Source organism: Martes martes (genome assembly GCF_963455335.1).
Source record: "Martes martes genome assembly, chromosome: 12".
NCBI lineage: Eukaryota > Metazoa > Chordata > Mammalia > Carnivora > Mustelidae > Martes > Martes martes.
This window is the reverse complement of record NC_137900.1, coordinates 94,214,011-94,235,630: the sequence shown is the minus strand read 5'-3', so window position 1 is coordinate 94,235,630 and position 21,620 is coordinate 94,214,011. Positions and strand designations below refer to the sequence as shown.

Below are 21,620 nucleotides of genomic sequence, written 5' to 3'. Positions count from 1 at the left end.
CTGCCCCACCCCGCGCTGGGGCCCAGCGGCTCCGCTGTCCGCTGGCCCACTGTGCCTGTGGGATTATTTGGGATCAACTCTTGCCCCGTCCCCAGAGGGTGTGACATCCCGAGACAATGTGGGCAGGACACGGAGCGCAGTCCGGTGGGATTGTCCCTGGGCGCCCTGTGGGTCCTTTAGCGTTCTGTCTTGGTGTTTCTTTCCCTGTCATCCAGGGTGTGACGGGGATGGACGGCCAACCAGGCCCGAAAGGAAACGTGGTACGTGTTCAGGGTCTGCCGCCCGGTGGTTGCCACCAAACGGGGTGGGAGAGCGAGGAGGAGGGCGGTGCGGGCCCTGAGCCCTGGCTGTGCGCGGAGCCGCGGCTGGAGAGCTTGTTCCCGCCAGAGCCAGACCAGCCCGAGGGCACCGGCCCTCTCCCTGCGCGGAGCCCGGTGCTGACCGGGCGCCGTGAGCCGAGCCCACGGGAGACAGGTCTCATGGCTCTACGGGGAGACTTGAGCCCAATGTTTTTGGAAACGTTCTGCCAAACAGAACACTTTCTCGTCTGTTCCCTTCACGGGCTCCTTCCCAGCGGCTGTCTGGGTCGCTGGCAGAAACAACGGAGTGCTCCTCCCGTCGGGGTCAGCGTGGAGAGCCTCGCGGGTGCCAAGGCCTGGTTCCCCTCTGCCATGGGGCCGCCTGCCTCTTCCCGCCTGGCATGAGAGGTGTTGGGCATGAGAGCAGACTGTCCCCTGCCTGCCCTCCAGAGCTCCCACGAGTGGCCTGGCCTTTGTTCCCTCTAGGGCCCCCAGGGAGAGCCCGGCCCCCCAGGACAGCAGGGTAATCCAGGTGCCCAGGTAAGCGAGCAGTGGGGGGCAGTGAGGGGTGTGGGTGTGTTGGGGTGTCCTGGGCCCTGGGCTGCCTGTCCCCGCTGAAGGGACCTACAGCCTAGATGTGACTGAGGACTGAGCTGCTGGTGCCCAGATGAGGGGGAGGGTGCCGGGGAAGGTGGGCGGGTGGCAGGGAGGTGTTTGGAGCCACCTTCCTTGACCTTTCTTACCCTGTCCTCCTCTCTTAGGGTCTTCCAGGCCCCCAGGGTGCCATTGGGCCTCCAGGAGAAAAGGTGAGTGGGCTGTGCAGGTGTAGGGACGGTCCCATCTGCCAGCGGGGTGTTTCCACCCCGGCAAGCTCATTCCGCCACGGCGCAGGCTGCGGAAGTGCCGGTCATCCCCGGCCTGTACGAGCTTCTGTCCTCCCCGGCGGCAGGGACGCTCCGTGCCCTGTGCACGGAGCAGATGAGCTCAGGGGAGAGCGGGATCTTTGTCTTTCATTGACCCTATCACTGGGTCATCCACGCACTCCTTGTCTAGCTCTGCGTAGGGTCGCCGGATTAAGGAAGAGAAGAGAACACGGCGTTCAGCTATACCTGACCGTTTGTTGTTTGCCTTACGTCCAGCCTGAACCGGGCGTCCTGTTATGTTGTTTGCTTTTGTTTTGTGTTTGCGAAATCTGGCCGCTGAGTGTATCCTGGCACCCGCCAAGAGCTCGTGCTCAAGCCCCCCCTGCTTCTCTTGGCTCAGGGCTGCCTGTAAGGTGTGGTTCTCAGCCCCACGGATGGTGGGAGCTCCCAGGAACCTGGAGCAGCAGAGGGCGACGGTCCCCCCTCTCCGGGGGCTTCAGTTGCTGGAAGCTTCCGTGCCTCTGAGCATCCTTTTCCACCGATGTTCTTTGGGCAGGTGGAGGGTGGGCGCCCAGGGAAGAGGTGATTCGGAGGGCTCACGGGGTCTCCGGTTTGTTCCAGGGTCCCTTGGGTAAACCAGGCCTCCCAGGAATGCCCGGTGCTGACGGACCCCCGGTGAGTACCCTGCCTGCCTCACCCCTGCACACGCCACCTGGCCACGGTGCCCCCAGGGGCGGGACCCGGCACCCAGGCCTGCGGCCGCCCCTCACCCCCCATTTCCTCTCCCTCTCCTCTGCCGACGACGACCCGACCGATTGCAAGCTTGCGTGCCCGGTAGTTACCTGGCTTTGGACACACTTTCCCAGCGTGGGTTCCAAGCAAGGGGTGGAGACGGCGTGAGCAGGACTTGAGTTACCGGGGCTGCTGCTTCACGACCGGGGCCCAGCCCGCGTTTCTAACTCCGAGGAGGGTGGGCTGGGCTCCGAGCCGGTCCTTGTGTCGCTGGTGTTGAAGGGAAGGACGGCGGAGGGTATTTTTAGCGATCACACGCTGAGAAGGAGGGTCTGCACGAGCGCATCTGCAACGTGCGAGCACAGCTGTGGGGCCAGATTCGACGGTGCTAGAAATAGCGAGCCAGTGATGGGTGGGAGGGGCGGGGAGGGGCTGCGTGGTTGGTGTGGGGGCTTCATCCGCTCCCACCGCCCGCTTTGCACGTTGCTGGTGGGATCTGGGGATTTGGGTTCATTTTAGAAGATTCACGTGATGCTGTCTGCATAGCCTGTTTCCAAAACCGTGATTGGCTGAATTACCTGTTTCGGGCAGGGTGTCTCGTTAACTTCTCAGCCGTTAAAAACTAAGCAAGAGCTCCGTACGTTGACAGTTCATGGGTGACCGTCTAAGGCACGGCCGTCGGCTTCCCTGGCTGGGCCCCGGGCATCACATGTCCGCCACCGCCCTGTGCCTCTCCAAGCCGGCGGCTCACCTGCCCCACCGTGCGTGAGCTGCCCTGGGCCTCCCGTGTCCTCCCGTGTCCTCCCCTGTCTGTGTGTCTGCGAGCGCGGACATAGCACATCACGTCCCTCCTGTAACTTACGTTCATACTGAATTTCCTCTTCTGATTGTAAAATAACACAGCCAGTTCAGAAAATTAGTGAAGTAAATGAAATGACAGCAAAATGAAAACCACCTTGACGCCATCTCCAAGGCCCAGCCCATGATAGCGGGAGGCGCCTGTCCTTGTGTGCCCACCCCCTGCCACACATCTTCTGCAGTGTTTGGGGTGAGGGGCGTCTCCCACAGTGGCTCTGGGGAGAGGGTGTGGGAGGTGGGGTGGGCTGCCAACCCCCACCTCCCTGACCTGACGGCTTCTGCCAGGGAGACCCCAACCCCATCCCCACACTGACCCGTCCTCCCACACGCTAGGTGCCTGGTGGGGTCTGGTTTTCCTCCCACTCGTAGACCCCGCCACCCCGCCCCCCCCCGGGGCCCATAGGCTGCACTTCTCTTCCCTCAATGAACGCCTGAACCCAGAAGAGGAGCACCCGCAGGTCCTTCACCATCAGACGCCCCGGGGGCGGGGAGGGGGGGACTGGTGCCGGGACCCCTGCGAGCCGGCTGGTTGTCTCCCGGGAATTTGCAGGAACAGAGACATTGAAACACACTCTCGTTGCAAGGCAGCGCGCTGTCGATCATCCTTAAACAGACGGTTTTGTGTCTCTTTTCCCTCGAGTTGGGTTTGGCTTTGGCTGCGGAAAGGAAGGTTGATTTAAAGCCCTTTAGAAGGAAGGAGTGTTTCCAGGCAGACGCGCCGGGGCGTGTGGTGAAATTATCCCGGAGAGCCCACGGCGGGGACTCGGGGGCGTGTTATGGTTCGAGGGGGTACTACGGAGCTAGTAGAAACCGACTTTCGGTGCGTATTCAGTGACACGAGAAAAGGCCCGCCGCGCGATCTTAAACCACATCACGCGACGCCCGTCTTGCGTGCCTTGTGCGGAGGATGGATGGGAGGGTCTGCAGCACGTTTAGCCAGGGGTGCCGTGGGCGGTGAGGTTAGGAGGGACCACGTCTGCTTTTCCTCTTGCCTGATGGGCCACAGAGAACATATATTACTTTTCTAATCAGAAAAGTATCAAATACACATAATTTAAGCTTTATTATTTTTCCATTACACAAGTATATCCTCGTTATGGGGTATTGCAAAAATGCAAAGGAGGGGAGACAAGCCTGCCTTTCCCTGGGGGGAGAAATCAATCTCTTATTTTGGTGTATTTCCTTTCCGTATTTTTCTGTTCTGAACGTTTTTAATAAGCTTTGTGCGTCCCCTGCCCGTAGTTGCTCTCATTCTCTAAATGCAACTTAAAATGCGCCTAAAGAAATTTGGCCACTGTTCAAATAAAGCTAATAATTACGGTAACGGCTGGCGCGTGCTGGCCGTTCGCTCCATGCTGGGCACAGTCCTGAGTGCCCGGCGCACCTGCTCATCCCATCTCCGCAGCGACCTGTGAGGCAGGCACGTGGTCGTCTCCACCCCGTGAGCGAGGACATTACCACGTGGAGGGCGTGGCAGGCCCTCCGAGGGACCTACTTGGTGCCCAGGGCTCGAGCGCTCCCAGCTGCCCTCCCCGTACCCCCAGGTCCATAATGGAAATGGGCTGGAGTAAAGTCCCCCCAAGAAGCCACGTGTTGGCGGGCCAGGATCCGCACCCTCCTGGTCACCCCAAGGCAGGACACCCTCTCCTTGGCACTGTCTGGGTCCGGCCCTGCCACCCTGAGGCGTGGGTGCCGTGAGCTTTGTTTGGAAAAGGCAGCGCGGACGACGGGGTGTCTCCCTGGGCCGCCCACCTGCTGCCTGATGTCCCTCCAAGGCGGGCACCCGCAGGCTCTGCCCCGCGGCTCCCTGAGGGCACCCCGCCCTCTAGAGGGACTTCCGTAGCCTCCTGCTTGCTTTGCCCTCCCCAAGCAGGCTGTTGGCGACAGCATTAAATCCAAGTGCACGGCTGACAGGAATCAGGGAACGCCCACAAGTATTATTCTCCGAAGGGGGAGACTTCGGTCGTCACAACGCCGTTGTGTTCTAGGAACAGGGTCCCGGTGCTTAGAGCCCCCGAGCTGAAGGAGCAACTAGTGCCCCCTCTCCTCTGACACATGAACAAGTAGAGGCCCAGAGAGGGCGAGTGACTTCCCTAAGGTCACGCAGCGGGTCGGGGGAACCAGGCCCAGAGTCAGACCATGCCCTCGCCGCACCCCGCGGCCTTTTCACTGGAGTCCCTGGGCTAATTCCAGACAGGGAAGCGTTTCCCTTTCTGCTTTTATCCGGGGCTTGCCTCAGGAGCTCAAGGGCGTAAAGCTAGTGACCGAGCTCGGCGGGAAAGTCAGAGAGCTCGCGTTTCTGAGGAGGGGCTCGGCTGGGGCTCAGGTGGACAGGGCAGTGCCCCGGGGGCCGCGACCGTGTCTGCTGGGTGTCGGCTCTGGACCTGTATCATGGGAGCAGGTCGTCCCCTCCCGCCTGTACCAGCTAAGAGGTTGGCAGACAACCCGCCCGAGGACTTAGGGATGCACCCGGACCCCAGGCGAATGACAGGGCGTGGCCTCTGTCCTGGCACCAGCCTGCCCCCCGCCCCGACATGTCTCCCAGCGCTAGAGTGTCCTGCAGACAGTGTGGTGCCTGCCCACTGTGGCGTGTCCAGACCCCCGGTCCCGTATCATCCCTCCTCCCTCGGCACAGAATCCTTGCGGAGCAAATGCCTTGTGGTCCCGGTCCTGGCTCACCTGCACTTGGGGGCGGGCTGGGCCGGTGACATCATTATGGGAAGATCCCGCCCATGGGTCCACGCACATCCTCCTCCATGCCAGCTCAGGTCATCACTGGGCCCGCACAGAGCGCACGTACGGAGGGGGCAGCCGAGGGTCCGGGCTGAAGGACTTGGCTCGGGGCCCGTGGCTGGGAGTGACCTCCGGGCTCAGCTGCCCGATGCCTTTGACGTCCGCATCTCTGGCTGGGGGTGGGGGGGGGAAGGAGATGGGGGCCTGGCTCTCCCTCCCACATGTGACCACAGCTGTGGGGGCCGGTCACCGACTAACACCTGCCTTCTCTCTCATGACAGGGACACCCTGGCAAAGAAGGCCCTCCAGGAGAGAAAGGAGGCCAGGTGGGTTCAGAATGACATGAGTGGGAGCAGCCAGGCTCTCCCTCTGGTGTCTGTACCTGGGGACCTCCTCCCACGCAGAGCCCTGTGACCCGTCCACACCCCTTGGTTACTGCACATGGGGCTGCAGGCACAGCCGTCACCTGGGCCACAAAGAAGCCTGGTGACAGGGCGGGGCTCCTCCTGATCCGTTACCATTGTTGGTTTGGGGTCCAGGACTTGGGGGTTTGAAGGTGGGAAGGAGTCTCCAGGCAGCCTGAGTCCCCAGGGTCTGCCACCCTGTTTGTAGCCAAAGTCCCCTTGTGCCTCCCATGGTATCCCCAGCCCTCCCTGGGCCCGCCCCGCTCGGTGCACTGGGACAGTGGTGAGCAAGGCCTGTTGGCTGTCACCGGCATCCCCTCCCACATGGCCAGCCCTTGTCTCCTGCCCCAGCCGGCAGCTGTCCCACGTCATCCGAGCTGCCTCTGTGGGGACTGTGCTCCCGTCAGGGCAGCCGCCCTCCCAAAGCATCAGAGCCCCCTCCCCATCTCGCTGCCCCACTCCCACTCCCCAGCTGCCGGGCTGGGGCTGCCGTTGGGTCGGTCCCTGGTGTTCTCCTCACGGGACGCAGCGTGCGCGTCTGCTTTCCCGGGGGGCTGGGTCCCGTGGGAGCAGGTCCTGCGTGTCTCCCGAGGAGCCTCTCCCGAGGGTCTGATCTGGGATGTCCGCTCTGCTCGGAGCTGGGGGAAGGCAAGCCTTCCGGCTGCGCGGGGAGGACACAGAGCGCCTGCCCCCCCGGGTCGGAGGTAATGGTCTCCCCCCTTTGGTTTCAGGGTCCGCCTGGCCCCCAGGGCCCAATCGGCTATCCGGGTCCTCGAGGAGTCAAGGTGAGATTCGGCTTCCTGTAGGTCAAGGTTGGGCTTGTGGGGCACAGCAGCCCTGGTCCTCCCGGGCTCGTTGGATCCTGGGACAGAGGGGCTGGGCAGGCGGCCAGATGGGGCTGATCCCCAGCAGGGGACGTCTCTGTGTGTCACGATAACACAGCAAGACGGTGGCTCTCTGTCCATCTGTTGGGACACCGCTCTAGTTGTCACCTAGGGCCTGTTCCCTCCCAAGCCCCAAAGGGACGCACGCCTCAGCCAAGGTGAAGAGCCTGACACTTTCCTGGGGGGTGCCCAGAGGGCAGCTTCCGGGGCCTTTGCACGTCTGGAGAGCGCGAGCCCGTCCCTGTGGACAGCACCGGGGCAGACGGAGCGGCGGCGGCGGGGTGGGGGTGGGGAGCCGCTGGTGGGAGATGGCCATTCATCCCCAGCTGCGTTTCTGCCGCTGAAGGCCTCCCAGAACCTGGTCCAGCGGGGCACAGAGCTCCGGAGCAGATCCCAACGCCGGGCCTGGCTAGTCCGCCAGGGCGGACCATGTTTGAGTCGCGTAACGTGGTCTCCAGCCGCGCTGGCTCTGGACACGTCGGGCGCGGTTATGCGGAGAGGGATGTGTCCCAGGAACGCGTGCTGGGCGGGGGTGGGGCGGGGTGGCAGAGTTCTCCCTTCTCTGAGAACAATGCGGCGTCGTGTCTGAGAGCTCCAGGCGGCTTCGGGGCTTGAAGAAAGCTGATGGAGTCTTTCCTTCCAAGTGGTTGTAACTTGCTGTGCAGGGAAATGCACAATGTGCGCACACACAGCCAGCGCAGCCCGAGGAATTTGCGTGAACACACGCACGGGCTCCCGGGCCTGCCCCGCATCGTTTGGGCGCTTACGTCTCCCGAGCATCCTCGTGCCCCGGAGCGAGCGGCCGGCCTGCGGGCGGAGGACAGAGAGGCTGGGAGCTCAGGGTGCAGTCACGGGCCCCAAGTCAGCCTAACGTCGGTGCCTCAGCAGGACTCAGACCCAGACCTGCTTCTTCCGAACCCAGAGCCCCGGGGCTGGTCCCCGACCCGCCCTGCTGCGTGTCCCGGGAAGCGTGGCGTTCCGAGGGCCCAAGCCGCCGCAGACGGACTTCCCGGGGCCCGGAGCCCTTGGAGGCCATGCTTTCTCCCCGAAGCAGGCTCTTACCAGTTCGCCTACTGAGTCGTGCCGGGATGATTATTCAGCGGAAATGCTGATAATGTGAGCTCTCGCAGGTTTATCTTACAAATTCTGTCACAGAAAAAAGTGCCTGCCGGCCCCATACATGGCTAATTGCACAGGGCTGTGTCTGCGAGCTGTAGGTGTTTGCGGTAAAATGTTTATGGAGGATGCTCTTATCTTGTCTGTCTGATTAAAATTCATTCACGCCACCAGTGAGCCACTTAGACTTGGAAGCGCGGAGAGGGAGGACGAGCCGCGCCGGGCGCTCTTGTCATTGGAGAAGTCGCTTCTCCTTCCCGGGCTTCGGAAGGAGTCTGCGGCCGGAGGGGCGGCGGGCCCCCCAGGGAGGGGACTGCGCAGGGCGGAGAGGTGGCGTGCGGTCTCCGGTAGGGCCGGCCCTCGGTGAGCGCGGCCCGGCTCTTCTCCCTTGCTTCCGGGGAAGCGCCCCTCTGTGAACCTCCACTTCCCCGACCTTCCCGAGGGCAACTGCGTGGGCCTGACTGCCAGCAGGGTCACCCCACCGCTCTGCGAGCCTGCGGGAGCCGGGCGGGCCGGGGGAAGACGAATACGAATTCTCTCAAGGCCTTGGGCAAAGCCCTGTCGCTCTCTGGGCCCCATTGCTTCCGGTCCCCCAGGGCTGGCCCGCGAGGGCCACAGGGGATGCTGGCATCCCGTGGTACTCCACCAACCAGGGCGCATTCGTGCCCCCTGGGGAACATCGGGGGACATTTCTGACCATTACAACTTGGGGGGCGCCTACCGTCATCTGATGGCTAGAGGTCAGGGACGCTGCCCCGCCCCCTGCTCTGTAACAGGGCAGCCCCATGACATGGTCACCCAGCCCTGGATGTCAGGAGGGCCGGGGCTCCAAGACCCAGTCTGTTTGTCCCCTGGGCAGCACTCTCCTGACCTCTGACCTCAGGTCCAGGAGAGGTGGGCAGGGGAAGCCCCCCCCCCCCCGACCCCGCCAGCACGGGGAGAGGGAGGAGGCTGGTGCCAGAGCCCCCAGGGCATCAGGGTTTCAGGGTAACCACGCCTCCCGTCTGCCCGGAGGCATAAGGTCGCCTGGGGCCAATGGGGCCTGCAGTGCGTCGGGGCGGCAGGAGGCCGCACCCCTGAGGCCTGTCCCAGCTCCGCGTCCGGCCCCAGCTTTGCTTAGAGCCCCTCCTCAGTCCCCAGGAAGACGGGCAAACCGCATAGGCCATGCAAACTTCTCGCCACCAGAGGACCGCTGGCCGCTGAGGGTCCCGGGAGTTGGCCCTTCTGTCCTGTCGGCAGCCTCAGCTGGAGGCTGATGGGGGGCCCGGCCTCTCTCTGGGGTCCTGCGGGCAGCTGGTCTCTGGGAGTCAGCGGTCAGTTCTGCTCCCTGCTCGGAGGGCCCAGGCCGTGGCCACTTAACACCATGCCACGGATGGCCTGGGCGCGGCGCTGGCATGGGGTGGGGGCACAGGGAAGAGGACACGTCTGTCCCTTACAGTTCTTGTTTGGCCCAGAGATGAGGTACGTCCCGAGCTGATTATTACTGGCGGTGCTGTCCTTATTATTAGTTGGTGATTAATACGATCATACCTGCGGTCATGTATTAATAGTAATACCGAATGACCGTAGCACACTGCTCTTGGTAACTGAGCGCCCACTGGGACCTGGGGCTTGTCTGGCGTCCCCCTTCCACCAGCAGGAACAAGGTAATGCTGGTCTTCACCCCTACTTCCCAAATGAGGAAACTGAGGCACCAGGTACCTGGGACCGTGTCAGAGGCCACAGAGCTGGGGCCGGGACCTCATTCCAGAGCCCACCTGCTCCCCGGACCTCAGGAAGGCGGAGGTTTCTGGAAGAGGGTGGGATGCCTGTGGAGGCCACCTGGGAATCACAGACACGGGGGGCCTCGCGTGGGATGTGAGGACAGGAGGTTTCTCTGTGAGCCCAGGGAGCCCTTCCTTTGAGACTGGGAGCGTGAGGGAGGCTGTCTGGGCTGGGGCTGCCGAGCGCTCTCCCTCCTTGGCATTCGGGGTGTAGAGCCTTTCTTCCGAGAGCTCCGAGAGCCTCTGACTCGCTTGCTTCCCTTTGTGTTTGCGCAGGGGGCGGACGGCATCCGCGGCCTGAAGGGCACCAAGGGCGAGAAGGTGAGTGTCGCCTCCTGCCGGCGCGGCGCACAGCGGGGTTCCCAGGGCAGGGTTCCGGCAGGTGGTCCACTGGGACAGCGTTGGCCACAGCTGAGGCTGCCGTGGCCTCTGAGACGGAGGGGTTGGTGCACCTGCGGGCCAGGCTGTTTGCAAAAGGAAAAACGTGTCCAAGAGGACAGGCTGTGGGTGTCCCTCCTGGCGGGGTTGAGTGGCTGGGGCTTTGCAACCCCTGCCCAGCACACAGCCCGCCCCTCACCTGCAGAGGCTGTGGACGTCCCACGCCCCACTCCCACGTGGCTGCCTCGCAAGGGGAGGGACAGCCCCTCGCACTGCCACGGAGTCGGGCGTGGAGGGAAAGTGCTGCCGCCATGGCCAACGGCTGCGCCCGGCGTGGGTCCTCTCCTGGGCACCTGCCAGTCCCGAGGTGGCTGATCACAGGACCACACTAGGCAGGGGTGGCAGGGAAGCCAGAACCTCCGTGTGGTGGCGTCTGCTCCACCCCCCGGCCCGTCTCTGTTCTCAGAGGGCTTCCTGGTGAAGGCAGGCGCGCACACGCTGCCTCGGTTCCCTCTGGGGAGCTCCCTCCGGGGAGTGGCCAGGGCGAGGCAGACCGAGCCCTCGTTCTGGGGCATCTGAAGTGTGGGGACGGAGGGCCAAAGGGTCAGGGACGTGCACACTCCCCACAGGGCAGACCTTGTCCCCGGCAGCAGGTCCCGTCTCCCCGAATTCCTGGCCCGTCCACCCAGGCCCTGCATCCTGCTGGAGGGGCTGCCCGGAGCCCCCAGAACGCCACATTTGTCTTGTCACTTTTGTCCTTAGCTGAAGACCGGGCTGCCCAGGAGAATGTGGATTGGGTCGCACAGGGCAGGCCTCTCCTCCAGGAGGGTCACTGTGCTGCCCCGAGTTGGTTCTGGGCAGGGAGGGGGGTGAGGAATCGCCCCCCGGGAACCCGGGAACTTGGCCCCTCTGAGGCTGCTGCGGGTGAGCCCCTGGCACTTCACGGAGCGGCGGCGGCCTGAGGAGGAACGCGTTCGCGCCTTGTCCCAGAAAGCTGCCTCCCTCTGGGTGTGAGCTCCTGGCCGGCCTGGGTGTTGAGGGCCGGGCCCCGGGTGGACGAGGCAGGTCGGGATGCAGGGCCTGGACACTGGGAGGGAAGCGCGAGCCGGGTAGGCCTGTGTGACCCTCCTGAGGGTCTCTGGGGGTGTCTCTGTGGACTCGAGTGGACCCCAGGCCACTGACGTGTGTGAATCCCCAGATTCACCAACAGCAGGAACGTGTCCTGCTGGGCCAGAAAAGGCAGGACCGTCACAGAGGGCTGGCCCCACAGCAGGACTGCCTGAGCCCCAGGCCCTTCCCTGCCTGCAGCGCTCGCTGGTCCTGGTTTCCGTGGGGCAGAAGAGCCCCCTCTGCTCCTCGCTGGTCAGCGGTTACTGGGCCCCAGCGGTGCCCGGACCGGAGGCAGCTGGGGGGGGAGGCAGCTGTGCCCAGCTGTGCGGGGGTGGGGGGTGCTGGGCTGCAGATCGCCGGCTTAGCCCCACGACCGCAAAGGGTTAGGGGGACGCCCTTCACTCAGCAGCCCCCCACCTGGCGCGTCTCCTGCTTGGGCCGTGGCTGTGCGGCTGGGGGCCCTGTGCTGACTGTGGGGGCCGCCATCCGGGAGGTGGGCTCTTTCATGCATCCCGGGCACTGTCTCGTCCCTTGTCAGGGTGAAGACGGCTTTCCTGGGTTTAAAGGAGACATGGGCATCAAGGGTGATCGGGTGAGTGTTTTGGGGTGTCGGGGCAGGGGTGGGGTTGGGGGAGGGGCAGGGCTGTGGGGAGGGGCCTTGGAGGGTCAGGAGAGGGGCTGGGGCGGGGCTGCAGGTGGGCCTGGGGGCGGGGCTGTGGGGCGGGGCAGGAAGGCCGGGGTGTTTGGGGCCATAGGTCAGCTTCTCTAAAGGTGAAGCCTCCCTGGGAGCTCTAGGCCCTTAGGCAGGGACAACTGGGGGCCCAGAGGCCTGGCTCTGTGCGTGTCTCCCCCACCACTGGCCCCTCATTTCTGGCTCAGAGCCACGGTGACTCTTGTCTGGTATTAAGCCCCATTACTGGGGTCACCTGTGGCCACCTAGCCCCTGTGCCCTGGTTCCGGCCGGCACTCTGGACAGCAGAGCAGTTCCTTTGGCTCAGAGGGTGGGAGCACTGTGGGGAGCAGAGGGGAGGGGCTGCCCTCCGTCCGGGGAGGGCCGGGGTCCCTGCCCACCCCCGCAGGATCTCGGTCCGCTAAGTGTTCTTGCGTATTCTGAGGACCCAGGGCAGCCCCTGTGTCTGTAACCTCATCCTGGGCGATCAGAAGCTGCAACAAACCCGTCGTTTCAATCAATAATTCACCTCCGCGGGGCGCCTGGGTGGCTCAGTGGGTTAAGGCCTCTGCCTTCGGCTCAGGTCATGGTCTCAGGGTCCTGGGATCGAGCCCCGCATCGGGGTCTCTGCTGGGTGGAGAGCCTGCTTCTCCCTCTCTCTCTGCCTGCCTCTCTGCCTACTTGTGATCTCTCTCTCTGTCAAATAGATAAATAAAAAATCTAAAAAAAAAAAAAAAAAAAAAATTCACCTCCGCTCCAGAGGCAGCCGGCCGGTGCTGGGGGAGGAGGAGGTGGCTCACTAGGCAGGTGTCCCGCAGAAAGCCCCCGGCCGCGTTTTCATCTAAATGAGGAGAGGCTGATGCAGACAGTGCGGCAGGGAGTGTCCGGGGAGCGGGCCGCGGCCACACACTGCGTTGCGGGCACTTCGAAGGTTCCCCCCGCCCCCAGCCTCAGAGTGAGCCCAGGCCAGGCAGGAGGGAGCAGGTGCCTGGGCGGCCCGGCGGGCACGGACGCACTCCTGGATGGGCGGCTATCAGCTGACCCAGGGCCGTCACGTGGCTGCCAAAATTATTCCCTGACAAGGCGGGCCTGCAGGTGCCTTTTCAGAACACGCCGGAGCCCCCGAGCCCCACACGCTCGGCGCGACGTCCCAAGCTCAAAAGGCAGAAGCAGTCTTGGCGTCTATCAAAGGAGGAGGAATAAAAGGGAGAGAACGGGTTCACAGTTATGTCCCCGTTATGTTCCTGCCGCACATCGCCGTTCTAGAACTTTCTCCATGGTGACAGGACCCCGATGGCCCACATCGAAGGGGCCTCTCTGTTCGGCTGGTCAAAGTCCTTTTTTTTCTGGCTCCAATAAGGCAGCCCGCCTTTAGGGTCTGTATTACAAGGACGCATTTTCAGAAGAGGTTGCACAAAAGACATTCGTCAGGCACATGCCCGGCTCCGTCCGCGGGCCCGCTGTTGGAATTAGGAGAGGGTGGGACTGGGGCTGGGACCTTTCCTCAGCTAGGAAGTCCGAGTCATCCATTTTAATTTCCTCCAGAGAAATTTCTGCCCAGCACGTCGCATTTTCTAGGTGCTCAGTAAATGTGTGAAGGACTCTTGTTAATGGAGAAAAACGCTTGTTAGGGACCCAGGGACCTGGGCCTGCAGACAGGCTGGACCTTACGTATAGGGGAGTCTCTGGTCTTCATCTGTGTGGCGTGCGTTTTTGTTGTGGGTGGCATGACTGTGCTGCAGTCATGGGACATGGGGGAGCCGGTGATCAGAGGGAGGGCTGGCAATGGGCAGAGAGCCAGGGTGGACGCTCAGACGCTGGCTGGCGGGCGGCCAATGACCTCGGCAAGCCCCCAGACCCTCGCTCTTGCCTGGGCCCAGGCCTCCCCATCCGTACCATAGGCACGTTGGATGGGGCAGTGTTGGGACCCTGTCATCTCCGGGACACGTGCCGTGGTCTCCTGTGTGCCAGCCGTGCTCAGACAGCTGCCTGGCCAGGGGCTGTGGTCCGTCCCTATGCCTCCTGGGGCTTCAAGGGAAAAAGCGGGTCCCCGTGCACGGGCTCTTCTGTGTTTGGAGAAGTAGTGACTCAGAGTTCCTGTGTTTAGCGGACATCTCAGCCGAGAGGGGCTCATTTGGAGAAGGTAACTGGGAGGCAGGAGCCTGTGGCCTTGAGAAGAGAGCCGCCTACGTCTGTGCAGAGGGGCGGCCTGGCCGGTCAGCAGAGCCCTGTAGCCTGCACGCCGCTCTGGTTTTGTCTGACCCGAGCACGTTCCATCTGCTTGGGGCCGCCTGGTGGGCTGAGTGGCTCCTGCCACAAGGTCTTACCCGGACTCTCAGGCCCAGACGGGCTGCTGGGAGTCGTGTGGTGGGGGTGAGACTGGGGGGTTCTCCCTCACCTTCTCTTTTCTGACTTGCAGGGGGAGATCGGCCCCCCTGGTCCTAGAGGAGAGGATGGCCCCGAGGGCCCGAAGGGTCGTGGAGGTCCGAATGGCGACCCTGGTCCCCTGGGACCGCCTGGGGAGAAGGTATGTGACTTGGGACCCTCCATCAGAACCTTCCAATGGCCTTGACTCCGCCAGGCTGAGGCCCCCTGGGGGGATGGGTGTGATCTGACTCGGGTCCTGCCCCCTTTGCCTCCCTGGCACCCTTGCCAGCCTTCCCAGGGAATTCGGCTGTTGACAGGCTCATCGTTTTCTCGTCCTGAGCCGGGCCTTTCTGAGCACTTTGCCAGCAACCCGGGAGAGCTCCTTCTCGCAGGGTTCCCAGAGCCTGGGGCGGGAGCCCCAGCAGCCCCGGCTTTGTCTAGCATGTGGGGCTCCTGCAGCTGTCCTTAGCCTGCACTCGGGCTGCGGGAGGCCGCCCCGCCCTTCCCCTCCGCCCTGGCACGGGGGTGGGCTCCCAGAGCGCCCCGTCTTGCCCCAAGGCTAGGACGCTTTTACAAAGGGTTAAACAGAATCTCAAGGGTAAAAGTTCTTTTGTGGAAGATTTGGCTCAAGTTGCTTTTGCTTCAGCATCATATTGTCTCTACTTGAGGAACCTTGGCTTTTCTAACTGGCTAAGGCAGGATTTTCGGGAAACGCCATCCCAGGGGGCAGGCAGGGGGTCTCTCTGAGTCCTTCGGTCTTTGGAAACCACAGCCCGCTCGGGGCCCCCGCTGACACGTGCTGGTTTTCTCTGCTCTGAGAACGTGGACGGAGGAGGATGGTGCCGGACGGATAACACAACGCCTTGTCTCTCCCCAGGGAAAACTCGGAGTGCCGGGATTACCGGGTTACCCAGGAAGACAAGGGCCCAAGGTAATCTGTGGGCACGTCAGGTGTTTGGACACCCCCTCCGGGCTCCTGCCTGCCCTGCTCCCTCTTGCCCGGTCGCCGCTCCTGGGGAGGCTGCTGCGTGCCCCTGTCCCCCGCCGTGTTCACAGCCTTTGGCATTAGTCTGGCCAGTTTGGAAGGAGGTGCTGGGACCGTTAGCAGAGCCTTTCAGAGCAGGGGGCAAAGCCAGCCGGAGCCGAGGGCTGCAGGCAGCCGTGGCCGCTGCTTTCTCTCCACCGGGCACCCGAGAAGCCGCGCTCACCTCTGCTTCACCCTGGAGACTGGAAGGTTATTTGCTCGTAACTGAGCGTCAAAGGGAGATGAAACCTTCCTCATATGAAAATCATGTCCTGCTTTAAGTGAAACAGCTCCTCGAGGGTTTGGAAATCACTTAAAACATGATTTTTTTTTTCAAAACTCATCTTTTATTATTCATGTTTCTTCCTTAAAAAATAACCAGCCGCCTGCACCGGAGACATAATTAGTGGAGGAGGAGAGCTCCTGTCTCTCCAGGTTTATGTCGGTGCCTTCCTGCCTTCCTGGCTCCCGGGCGGCTCCAGACTCCCAGGCTCTGTCTCATGGGCGGGGAGGTGCCCTGGGGGTTAGGGTAGGGGCTGATGGACAGGTTTTCTCTCCTGAAGTGCGTGACCCTCGGTGGGCAGAGCCGAGAGACGTTTGAGGGTGTGTGGTTCAAGTTCAGGCAGTGTCCTTGGAAGGCAAGGGTGGAACTTGGAGGCTGCCTGGCCGTTCTGAAAGTCCTTGGGAGCGCCTGGATGCAGGCACGGAGCTCTGTGGGACCTACACCCGGGTGTCCGTGGCTCGGTCTCCTGCCTGGATCGGCAGGTGGGCGCGGGGGAGGGGATGGGCCACGCTCAGCCCCTGTGAGAAGTGCCAGGCTTGGACGTGTGTGAGCTTTTCCTGACCTAGGCACATGCTCAGGTCAGGATCTCGAGCCGCACGGAGAGTCGGGACCCATTCTGAAGACAGTCACCCCCACCTTTGAATGTGAGCGCGGGGGTGCCTTCGTGTCACGGGGAAGCTCAGCTCGTAGGTGTCTGAGTACTCACCGCACAGAGTCCCGAGTGCGTCGTTTGTCCGCGTGCCCCTTGTAGGTTTCTAGAAGGGACAGCTGTGAGTCGCTACAGTCAGGGCATAAATTTGCATTGATTTCGGACTCTGCGAGCTGCTCTGCTTTATTTAGAGGTGTTCTGGGAAGGTGACAAAACATGACAACAGGCACAGTAAACAAAGTATCTAAACGTGAGATCCACACGTCACCTCTGGTTCGTCTCAGGGATCTGTGAGGCCTGTTCCTCCCAAGCACCAGCCTTTTGAAGACGTGGTTGTGGAGAAAGGGAGAACGGAGAAGCATGGTTAAGACAGCTTTGGTTTTTAGATGTGGACTCTATGAGCTGCTCAGGAAACTTTTATGGAGAGGGTGGGCGACGCGTGGGTGGTGGATGATGGGTGGGTGGATGGATGGGTGGGCGGGTAGACAGGTGGATAGATCGTTAGGTGGGTGGATGGACAGCGGGGGTTGATGGACGGGTGGATGGGTGAGTGGATGGATACACGGATAGATGGGTGAGTGGACAGATAGAAGGACGCGTGGCTGGATGGACGGATGGACGGTTGGAGGGATAGGTGGGTGTGTGGACAGATGGGTGGGTTGGGGCGTGTAGTTGTGTCTGAGGCTGCGCACTGCACGTGTAGCATGGCTCACCCTGTGGCCCGGCTCTCACACCTCTTCATCGATCACCTCTCTTCCAGGGTTCTATTGGATTTCCTGGCTTTCCTGGTGCCAACGGAGAGAAGGGTGGCCGGGTAAGGATAGCCTGGCCTCTGGTCAGGCGGCTTGTTCTGCTGCCTTGGCGTATGGGTTTATTGGTATATATGGGTATATTTTCTATAATATCTCATTTATTTTTACCCACTTTGCTGCCAAAACTGCTTTCCGGACAGCTGACCTTGAGCTCGTGACCTTTGGCTCCACAGGCCAGAGACTCGTCCTGCACACGAGGCCGGTGGCGGTGGGGTCGGAAGGGCAGCAGCAGGAGAGGGAGGCGTGGGGGGGGGGGCGTCGTGCTTTCTTTTTTCTTTTTTTAAAAATTTATTATTATTTTTTTATAAACATATAATGTATTTTTATCCCCAGGGGTACAGGTCTGTGAATCTCCAGGTTTAGGCATTTCACAGCACTCACCATAGCACAGACCCTCCCCAGTGTCCACAACCCCACCCCCCTCTCCCTCTCTCCCTCCCCCCGGCCCCCCTCAGTTTGCTTTGTGACATTAAGAGTCTCTTATGGTTTGTCTCCCTCCCGATCCCATCCTGTTTCGTTTACCCTCCTCCTGCCCCCCAACCCCCACGTTGCATCTCCACTTGGTCCTATCAGGGAGATCATGTGATAGTTGTCTTTCTCCGACTGACGTATCTCAGTCCGCACGATACCCTCTAGTTCCATCCACGTCGTCGCGCTTTCTAACGACCATCACGACCCGACAGCTCCTCCGGTCATTCGGAAACCCGGATTCATCCCTTTCAACCCAAGTGACGTTTCCCCCAGGCTAAGTTTAGAAGGAGAAAAAGGAATTTCCTCCTACTTTGTGTGTCACCTTTTCCACACGTCCGGACTCAGGAAGCTCCTCTCCCTCGTTACTCCCCCGCTGCCGTAGTCACAGGGCGTCTGCCCAGTGTGGCGTGCTGTGGTCCTCTCCGTTGTCGCCGTGAACTTCGGCGCTCTGTAGGGACGGGTGGGGGAAGCCCTGCCCCCACTCTGACCTGATGCTCTGCTGGCCCAGGCTTCCCGGCCGGGAGCTTACATGAGGCTGCCTGAGAGCCGCCCCTCAGGACACGGGATCCGCGGGCCTGTGGGGACGGAGGGGCCGGTCTGTGAGATGTGGGGGGACCCCAGGCCTCAGAAGGAGTGCAGCTTTTGGGTGTCCTGGGACAGGCCTGCCCCACAGAGCCCCATACTACAGCCCCCGGCGCAGGCGGGGGCGGCACCTGCTCGGAGCGTGTGCTCCAGACTGTCCTTACTGGGTGGGAGCAGAGACCGTGAGCTCTCCTGGAAACAGACGCGTCAAACCAGCCAAACCCACGTGAACAAACGTGTCTGCCCGATGCACGGGGCAGAGGGGGTGGCTCCTGGCGGAGGCCTCGTGACCTCTGACAGCACCCTGCAGGGAGCCTCTCCGGGGGTGGGGGTCATGACATTCAGCGTTCGGTCCTGTGATTTGACCACACGTCCGTGCTGGCCGTGGAGGAGTCTGCCAGGCCAGGCGGGGATCGAGGCCCCGTGCGGCTGGGTCACATGGAGCCGTGGAGGCCTGGCCGGCGACCTGGGCTGCGTTCCAGTCCGAGCCCCACTGCTCTCTCCTTGCCCCGCCAGCTGCTCAGGAGGCCGGCCGGACGCCGGGGTCCCCTCCCCCACCCCAAGCCCCCGTGGGCCACCGTCCTGCGTTGGTGGCACGGGTCACCGGGGACACTGCGGAAACCGAGGTGGTTGACGAGCAGGGCGGTGTGAGGCCTGGGGCTTGCACTGGTGAGCTCGTGGTTCCAGGCCCCGAAGCATCCATGCAGGGAATTTCCAGGGATTCTGTAGCTCGTGAGTGGTGGTAACTGTATCCAGTGGCCACCGCGGTAAGGACGGGGCCAGAGGCCAAAGATATGAACTTTGATAAAAGGGAATGGCTTGGGCCACGGCCAAACAGGACTGACCAGAACGTCCACTCATCGTGGGAGAGAAATTGTCGCCCTGCCCCTCCTGGGGTCTGGGGACACACAGGCAAGCCGAGGACGTGGCATCTGGAGGAGCGCGGCCGCGCCTGCTGTCCGAGACGGCCCCGCGCACAAGCGAACCTCGTCCCGCCGCGGGTTTACACGCACACCCCGGCGGAGACCCGCACGTTCACTGCTCGCTCGTGGGCCGCCCGCGCCCCAGGTCCCACAGGCAGCGGAGAACCTGTCACCCTGCATGGAAGAGGAGCCCCGAGGACGTGACCCTGCACGGGAGAGGAGCCCCGAGGATGCGCGTGCACCCAGTGCCCCCTCTGGAGAGAGATATCTGTATTCTGGGACCTTCCCCAGGGAAGGAGAGAGGAATTGTCTCCCAGTGACAGTGACCTTCCCTGACCCCTCGTGGTTTTCAACCCTCCAGTGACGGCGGCAGTCTGGTGGCTCGCCGCCCCTTCTCAACCAACTTGTGGGGTAGTTCTTGGCGTCCTGACACTGTGTCTGTCTGTCCATCTGTACAGACAGCAAGCGTGGGGCACCTCCTTGGCCCCCGTGTCCCAGGTGCCCTTGGAGCCCTGAAGACGCAGTGGAGAAGCCCACATCCCCGCTCTCGGGGACCTTGCCTTCTAGAGGTTGGGCCAGTGGGCAAATCAATAAGTATGGATGTGCCCGGTGTGAGCTCGGGGCACACAAAGCACACGAAGCAGGATGGGCAGAGAGGGGTCGCCGCAGAGGTAGGCAGGGTCAGGGACAGAAATCTGGCACGAGTGGGCCTGACGGGGGGGGGGGGCGAGCAGGGGTCAGGGCCAGGGGCCGTCCCACGGGCGAGAGGACAGTGAGCAGGTGGTAGAGGGGGGAAGGGACAGCGTCTGCAGGATTCAGAGCCACCCCGGGGGGCACGCTGGGGTCTTGCTGCTTGACCGATGGCGCTTGGCGCTGGCTGCATTTAAAATGTCCTCGGAAATCATTGAGATGCGGACGAGAACCAGGGGGAAGGTGGTGAGAAGCGGAAGTTCCTGGTACTGGTGGCGGAGGCTACTCCTCGCTGGCCCTGAGCCCCCGCTGACCCGGAGGGTGGCTCCGCGGGGCTGGCGGCAGAGGGGGACCAGCGTCCAGAGACACCATCTGCGTTTGGCTTCTCGGCGCAAGCAGTGCTGTTTCTGGGGCTGCTCACAGGCAAGCCACCAAGAAGACCGTGCTCGGGGTGTTTCTGTCCAGCAGCGTCCGTGCCTCTCTGGCGTGGCTTAGTTTACAAAGAAGACCTGGGAGACCTGAGTGGACCTCGGCGGCTGTCCGCGCTGGGCGGGTCGTCTCCGCGGGACGACCGTGGGCCGGGCGCCGAGGGTGGGGGTTTGGGTGGAGGCTGGGGTGCGGAGACGTGCACCCAGTGCACCCCCGAACGCCAAGCAGCAGCCAGGGCTGGCCCCGGCCTCCACGCTGGTGAAAGTCGACCGTTGGAAGAAAGCAAACGTTTCATTAATTTTCGTATGCAAATATTTATTTGAAGGCAAAGGATATTGCTGTATCATTAAAGCGGGGAAACCAGAGTGCATTGTTAAAAGGCAACATAATTATCTCATCATCATACATGGTTTTATTAAATTCATTTCAAGATGGGAGGCTGCAGAAAGCTGTTTTGATTCTGGTAGCAAACAAGGAAGAGCTGGGGAGAGGCCGCGTGTCAGGCGGTTAGCAACACAGTTCTGTCTTGGGCGTTATCATTAGAAACCGGAATAAGATTCTGGAAAATCAGTCCAGAGGCGGCGGGGACCCCCGGGTGGCGTTCAGCCCGCTGCTCCCGCACGCCGTAGGTAAACTGCCTTTACCAGTTATCAGAGCTTTGCTTCGGAGGAAAGAAAAAGATACAGCGCCTCTGTTTCCTGTGGTTTGGAAAATGCAGAACAACGACAGCAAGAAAAAGGAGTCCCCATTCTATTAGAAGAAGCAAATGAGTTTGGGTGTATGATTTATCTATTGAGTTGCAAGTTTGCTTGTCTGCGGAGCCTGTTGAAAATTTAATGGCTAATATTCTCGACAGTAGCAAAAGTAAATTATGTATGAAAGGGGCTGACGTTCTTCTCCTGCAATAATGATCCCCCCCCACCCCCGCCACTGGGAGAGAGAGATGGAGAGAGAGAGGGAGAGGGCGGGCGGAGGGGTGTGGATGCTTGTGAATAGGAAACCTGATAACAGTGGTACACATCCATCAGGGTGCGGGAGGAAAATTGGATTTCTACAGGCCTGAGCTGGAGCACAAAGCCCTGTGTATTGAATGTGCAGTGCAGTCCTTCAGCCTGGAAAAGTCTCCTGTAAAAGCAAAGATGAGGAGTGGGGGCCTTCCTCCTTTCTGTCGCCGAGCCCTCTCCCCGTGACCGGGAGATGGCCAGCACCAAGGCCGTGGCAGGTGTCTCGAGCCACTGACCAGCCCCTCCTTCTCTGGTTCTAGGGCACGCCTGGGAAGCCGGGACCACGGGGGCAACGAGGCCCGACGGTAACCGCCCTCCGGGCTTCCAGAAGCGGGAGCGCGTTGTGGGGAACCTGCTCGGTGGGAGGGGCAGGGAGGTCTCGAGGGCTGGGATGCTCCGAGCTCACCTTTCCTCTCTCCTGCCTGCGCAGGGTCCGAGGGGTGAACGAGGCCCCCGGGGCATCACTGGGAAGCCTGGCCCCAAGGTAGGTTTTCAGTGTCTTCTGGGGCGCCTGCTGGTCACCCGTGGCCTTCTCATTTGGAGAAACAAAAATGAAAGAAAGGGTGTTTAAGAAGG

At 62.0% G+C, this 21,620-nt stretch overlaps 1 protein-coding gene across 4 annotated transcripts in view; it reads left to right on the top strand.

Moving 5' to 3' along the window:
* Positions 1 to 21,620, top strand: part of COL5A1 (collagen type V alpha 1 chain) — a gene marked incomplete at its 5' end in the record, with an annotated part of 148,548 nt that overhangs the window by 90,109 nt on the left and 36,819 nt on the right. For all 4 annotated transcript variants that reach the window (XM_080819385.1, XM_080819388.1, XM_080819387.1 and 1 more), the window contains 13 exons: positions 216 to 260; positions 786 to 839; positions 1,061 to 1,105; positions 1,784 to 1,837; positions 5,767 to 5,811; positions 6,621 to 6,674; positions 9,929 to 9,973; positions 11,679 to 11,732; positions 14,230 to 14,337; positions 15,055 to 15,108; positions 16,894 to 16,947; positions 21,305 to 21,349; positions 21,475 to 21,528. In XM_080819385.1, the coding sequence (XP_080675511.1) occupies positions 216 to 260; positions 786 to 839; positions 1,061 to 1,105; positions 1,784 to 1,837; positions 5,767 to 5,811; positions 6,621 to 6,674; positions 9,929 to 9,973; positions 11,679 to 11,732; positions 14,230 to 14,337; positions 15,055 to 15,108; positions 16,894 to 16,947; positions 21,305 to 21,349; positions 21,475 to 21,528 (711 nt within the window). The remainder of the gene's footprint in view (positions 1 to 215; positions 261 to 785; positions 840 to 1,060; positions 1,106 to 1,783; positions 1,838 to 5,766; positions 5,812 to 6,620; positions 6,675 to 9,928; positions 9,974 to 11,678; positions 11,733 to 14,229; positions 14,338 to 15,054; positions 15,109 to 16,893; positions 16,948 to 21,304; positions 21,350 to 21,474; positions 21,529 to 21,620) is intronic.